The sequence below is a fragment of the Akebia trifoliata genome, chromosome 2, assembly GCF_017979445.1.
Source record: "Akebia trifoliata isolate Shusen 1 chromosome 2, ASM1797944v1, whole genome shotgun sequence".
NCBI classification, from domain to species: domain Eukaryota; kingdom Viridiplantae; phylum Streptophyta; class Magnoliopsida; order Ranunculales; family Lardizabalaceae; genus Akebia; species Akebia trifoliata.
Genome location: NC_141376.1, coordinates 11,030,387 through 11,036,925, shown reverse-complemented (window position 1 = coordinate 11,036,925; position 6,539 = coordinate 11,030,387). Strand labels below are relative to the sequence as shown.

At 36.2% G+C, this 6,539-nt stretch overlaps 1 protein-coding gene across 1 annotated transcript; it reads left to right on the top strand.

The window, feature by feature from the left end:
• Positions 1–3,216: 3,216 nt before the first annotated feature.
• LOC147409508 (protein EXORDIUM-like 2) lies at positions 3,217–4,355 on the top strand. Its single transcript, XM_086429778.1, has one exon. The coding sequence runs from the start codon at positions 3,281–3,283 to the stop codon at positions 4,196–4,198; it is 918 nt and encodes a 305-aa protein (XP_086285904.1). The 5' UTR covers positions 3,217–3,280; the 3' UTR covers positions 4,199–4,355.
• Positions 4,356–6,539: the final 2,184 nt, after the last annotated feature.

Below are 6,539 nucleotides of genomic sequence, written 5' to 3'. Positions count from 1 at the left end.
AATCTGATTTCATGTATTTCAAAATAGATCATAAAATTTGTCATCGACAATACGTTTGATGTAAAGTCATGGGCATATTGTCTAGCAACACATATCCCAAGAAGTAAGACAAAAATCTACTCCAAAACTACCTTGAATCTGTTGTGCCAGCAAAAATATGGGTCAATTGCCGAGGGAAAAGTAATTAAAGATACAAAGGTTGGACTACATAAGCAGAATGTCAGGAATCATCATGACCTCTGTACCTAAAATACCATCCTCATAGCCAAGTAAAGGCGTATACACCAAAGCATCTCTTGGCACAAAACTTTGTGGATGTTTAGAAGTCGTGCAATGTTTTTACGTGAAGATTATATACATTTACATGCATGATATGACTGATAAATTGGTCGATTGCACTACTGAAAAAGAAAATGCCCATGAACTCGGCACATTACAAGGATAAATATGTCGATTGCACTACTGAAAACTCTACCTTTTTTAAACAAAGATTAGTTCTTATTTGAAATTAGTTCTTATGGTTCATTAACTTAGCATGTAAATTTTGAAATAGCAAATCTTTATTCGTTTTTTATTTTCTTCCCCTCAGATGAGAATAATTTTTGTATCTTACTCAACCGGACCAAATGTGTTACTGCCCATTCAAGACCGTTAGGTTACATGAAAGTTGTTTTGGGGAAGTAGGTCAAAATTATTTGTTTACTACAAATTAGTCCGATCAAATTGAAACTAATCGGATCAAGTCTAGACAAAACTGTGCAAAAAGTCAGTTAGATTTGTAATATGCTCCTTGGGAAGGGTTGTTCTATTTGCACCAACCTTTTATGCTCATTGCACCACTGACCCCTCTATACATCCCGCCCCAAGTGGGTGCACTGAAACACAAATCTGAATTTGCTATTAACGAAAAATTGTGCTAAGCTATTAAACCAATGACATGGTGTCATATGCACAAATAAAATGGTAAAATCCCAAAAAAGAAAATCGCTAAACCATCCTTGCCAATGTTTTCAAGAGAAGATTCTCGATCAAAGGGTTTTCACGTGGCTCCCTGTGGCACTTCCTTCCAAGTCCATACAAATACCATATTGAAAAGCAAATAATCACTCGGTCCTCTTGGATTCATTATTTAGACCAGATTTTAATATATATATATATATACATATAAGAAAGTGTTCAGGGGCCCTAAAAAGAGCCAAACATTTTTCAAAATAAGGATTAAAAGTTTTGAATGAACTGATTTTTTGTGAGGATGATATCTATGATGACGAGATCATCCTCACCAAAAAATCAGTTCATTCCAAAACTTCTAACCCTAGTTTACAAGTTGAAGAATCATGGATTCTCCAATTTTTGTAAATCACTTTTGATAGGATTAGAAATTTTAGAATTAATTGATTTTTTTTTATGACGATGATCTTCTCATCATAGAGATCATCCTCACAAAAATTCAGCTCATTCCGAAATTTCTTACTCATAGATTGAAAAAATGTGTTGGCACAATGTTTTACTCTCTTTAAGACCTCAAAATGCCACCCATACATATATAAACCTTTTTTTTTCCATAAAGGTTTTTTTATGAAAATGGACGATCATTGAACTCCTAAATGTAAACAAATGAATGTTCTCTGTGGCATGAATCCAACGGTTAACAAGTACCACATAAGATCTGCTCCTAGATTTTTTGATCATCTAACCAATCACATGAAATTTTAATACACATGCCGTTGTGCAATTAATTCATCAACTTAACACCAATTTTTCCACCAGACTAATGATAAATTGACTCGTTAAAACTGACATTATTAGTGGCCACTCTTGATGTGGCATGTGCACAGAACAATGGATCTCTTTTCTTTTATATCCCAAAGAAAAAGATCAACGGTTTTGTGCAGTTCTCTCTACACTGTCTTGACGTGGCTGTGACGAGAGAATATTAATTTATTTACTCGAGATAAAAAGGGAAAGATCTACAATTCTTATTTACTGCCACGTCAGTGCAGTATCAAACAAAGTCAGACAGCATTTTTCCTACGTAAAACACGTGTACTCACACACATAAGTAAGTCAACTTTACGCAACATTTTGACCTTAAGTCCACTCCAATGACCAATCCTGTCCCTCGCTATCCTTTGACCAAAACCTACCGACGTTGCTACGTTCTTCTTCTTTTGTCACGTGTGAGAACCCACTGCCCCCCCCTTCTTCATATCTCTTGTCCTTTTTTACTAATTTTCAAACTTGCTGCGTCGGCCAAGTGTGGACCACTAATAACACCTCCACCACCACCGGCCCACCAAACTCAGTTGGTGAGGAGGGTTCTTCACTTGAAATTACAATTATACCCCACCAATACAAATCACGATAAGCACAGCAGTTCGAACTTCGAATCTCGAAAATAGTAATCTAATCAGGCGGTACTGATCATGCGCGAATAAATCTATTAAATAATGGTAAAAAAAACTGATGCATTATCATCGAAGTCTGCAACCTTGGCCCAACGTTGATGATGTCATTCTAATAAAACCATTTCGTGTGGGCCCGCACCTAAAATATCACAATTTTTAAAGTGCGTCGAATATCTTAGGTTTCCTCTGTTAAGAAATAATACAAGTGGCCACGAACGTTATTGTTTTGTGGGTTCCAACCAATGATTAACTCAAACTAAGGTTAAGATTAACGGAGTATTTATAATATATTTCTGACGGTATTATAGTACAAATTTCTCTATACGAAATATGATTATATCTATCCGATCGCATATTATGGGTCTTGTAATTTGTGCCCTTAGGGCACACGCTAAAGTGCAATAAATACACCTGAAAATTGAATTTCGTACCGAAAATATCCTCAAGAAAAATATTTTTTTTTTATCAAAAATATCCTAAATTATTTATTTTCAAGGTGTATTTATTGCAATTTAACGTGCCCTATTGGGACACAAGTTAACAAAACCCGTGTATTATAATATCTATTTCTCGATACGAAGTATGATTATGTCTGTCAGATAGTGATCTACCGCATCATAGTCATCCCTTCTTCAACACGTCAGCCAGTAGAGCACTGCAGCTGGCATAACTCCAGTGCAATTGACACTTGACCAGTCGAATCCACGTGGCATGTTGTGATTGGACAACACCTGCTCTCCAGCTGTTGCCCATCTCTATTCTCCAACTCTCATCAGTCATCCCCCTACAAATATAAAAAACCCCCCACACAATCTCCAACTCTTCCATCACCACTTCAGTCCTCCACCACTTCTCTCAAACACAGCAGTTCAATGGCTTCAATTTACCATTTTACCCTCATCGCTTCCCTCCTTTTCCTTGTCTGTCCTTCCATTTCAACAACTAGGAAACTCTCAGCTCTTGTTCAGCAACAACCACTAGTTCTCAAGTACCATAATGGTGTACTTCTCAAAGGAAACTTCACTGTTAATTTAATCTGGTACGGAAAGTTCTCTCCAATCCAACGGTCAGTAATCATCGACTTCATCCAATCACTCAACTCTCCCAAAACCCCACCACCATCAGTTTCTTCTTGGTGGAAAATCACAGAGAAGTACAAAGCTGGTTCGTCCAACCTCATCTTAGGGAATCAAATCTTCGATGAAAGCTACTCTCTTGGGAAATTTCTTAAAACATCTCACTTAGTCGTTTTAGCCGCTAAAGCTAGCCATAAGAACGCAATTAACGTCGTATTAACGGCGAATGACGTGTCAGTTGATGGGTTCTGCATGAGCAGGTGTGGGACCCATGGGTCAGCTATGGTGATGACTCAGGGTAAGATGAGTAAGTTCGCGTACGTATGGGTTGGTAACTCGGTGACTCAGTGTCCGGGTCAATGCGCTTGGCCTTTCCACCAACCTATTTACGGTCCGCAAACCCCGCCTTTGGTTTCACCTAACAGCGACGTCGGAGTTGACGGAATGATTATAAACTTGGCTACGGTTTTGGCTGGGACAGTTACGAATCCGTTTCATAACGGTTATTTTCAGGGGCCAGCTAACGCGCCGTTAGAAGCCGTTTCGGCTTGTACAGGTGTTTTTGGTAAGGGAGCTTATCCGGGTAACCCGGGACAGGTTTTGGTGGACAAAACGACGGGTGCGAGCTATAATGCGCGTGGGGCGAATGGGCGCAAGTATTTGCTTCCCGCCATGTGGGACCCACGTACGTCTGCTTGTTCTACTCTTGTTTGAATGTAGGTTGAACGAGACGTATTGTACACTATACAGTGTGTATCGTATGTACTCATGTAGATACGGTTGTGGATACAATAAGTTTGTCGTTTTGCGTTTAATGTAAATCCTCTTTAAGAGAAAAGTTGAAATATATTAATTATGGGATTTCGAGGGATATCTTTAAACTTTAAAGAGGTTTTTGTATGATTTGATGGGAGATAGAATCAAATGAATTTGAGGCCTGTGTTATCATTTTAAAGTGGCCCACCAACATAAATGTAAGGTGGGTCCCACTTTTCCCTTCATCATGGAAGGGCTCTCATGCTCTTTTGGAAGGCGTGTTTGTTTGCAATTATGGCTCTGTGCCTCTGTTCACAAATTTACAATTTAGCAAAGGTGAAGACTAGCCACAACACCCTGTCAATCGTTTTTATAATATCTTTGTTTTTTTTTTTTTTTTCCGATAAATAGTATTTCATTAAAAATAAAAAAATACACGAAGCCAGTCGAGGTGATCGGCCTAGCAAAACCTTACAAAACGTTTTTATAATAAAAGAATGAGAATATGTTTTTTTGTTTAAGAAAAACAAGAAAACATGGTTTAAAATATGCACATCCTTATATATTGGATAGTTATATTTATCGATGGATCTTGAACGTCTTATGTTTTTGTATCCAATGTATTGGTTTGTATCGAATGTATTGGTTAATGATGTATCAATTTTTTCATTATCCCAAACATTCAATCGTAATATTTTATACTTTGCTGCAAACAAATATTTTAAGATTTTTTTTCATAAAAAAATTAATTCAGGATTTCATAGAATCTTAGATGAAAAATTACACAGAACCTAAAGGGAGTAATTTTGTAAATTGGAGATGTCTCAATGCACTAGGTTGATATGTGATTCTATGAAATCTCTCATTCTTACTGTCCAAACCTAATAACAAACAATTAGCATTTCACTTATTAATATGATTTTATGATCGGTGTGTGACCCCCTAGATATCAAAGTGCAACAGTCGTAATCTTTCGAAATGAGATTATGCGACGTAAGGGAGTATTAATCCAATAGTAAGTCTGTAAAAATGATCGTACACTACAAATGTAACAAGTAAACAAGATAACGGGACAACACGAGATAAAGTTCAGAGGGAACTTTGTTGATATAATATTGAGATTACATGGTGTAACACATAACAAAAGCAATAGGGGAGTTACGTAACTTGACTCGAGGATTTCAATCATCGTGGGTGTAGGCCGCGAGATGTATGATATTTCTTTTATACGTTTTCAGAAGGTAACATCAAAAGTGAAGGTCGATCATACTCCTTTTATTAGAAAAATGTCATTAAGTTAACAGATATATCTTAGCACGGGATTGATATGACTTCATATTGAACCTTATATAATATTATAAAGGTGCTCTCGGATGATTCTGGAACGAATTTACACTTAACTTTAGGTGACAGAATTTATGACCGTCACACAAAGACATCCTTGTGTAATCTCGTAGTTTCTATAAAGTGGAGACAACACGGTCGATCCATGAATTTTTCTACTTTTTATTGTATTTTATTCACACATCTCAAGAAACTCTCACAATTTATCTTTTTGAATTGTTCAATTTTTTTTTCTTTTTTTGAATTTATTGTAATATGTATCCGATTAATTAATTATCTCTAATTAATTAATTATCTCTAATGATAAATGATCTTATAAAAAATAAAAATCCTTAATTTGTAGTAAAAGAGCTATGGAGGTGGGAATTATTTTTCCTTCTTTAGGCTCTTACTCATACTTATATGATTGTGGTCCATTTGGTATGAGTATGGGTGTGGGTTGGGCAGGGATGGCATGTCTCCTCAATACGTCATCTCCTCAATCAGGTTAGTATCCTTGGCAGCAGTGTTTCATGTGAACTTCATCTCTGAAAGTAGGAGAAATTTTTTAGGCACGAGATTTAATTGGGAGTTCTGACCATTAATAATGTATGGAATCTGCTTTAATGGAAAGTTGATTTAAATATAATAAAAAAAATCAGATTATTAAAGGTCAGAGTGGGACGTGATACATATCTCTGCTAAGTCAGAGTGAGATGACGACAAATATAGGGTTTAAACTTTAAGAAAGATTTAATTGACAAATCTAACTGTCATTTGTATTTTAAAAAAAATCCCTTGGAGTTCTGACAAACTCTAAGAGAACCTTGATTTATGAATGTTTTTACCTTACCTAACAAACCTAGAAAATAAATTTTTTTCGCAAATGGACTATTAACAAAACCTAGAAACTATTTAGAAAAAGTCCTTCCACCAGGGTCCTTTAAGTAATTTTTTAAAAAGGGATTTCGTTGAC

Bases quoted from the DNA above. Each gene is read 5' to 3' on its own strand.
- LOC147409508 (XM_086429778.1), top strand. From the start codon at position 3,281: ATGGCTTCAATTTACCATTTTACCCTCATCGCTTCCCTCCTTTTCCTT.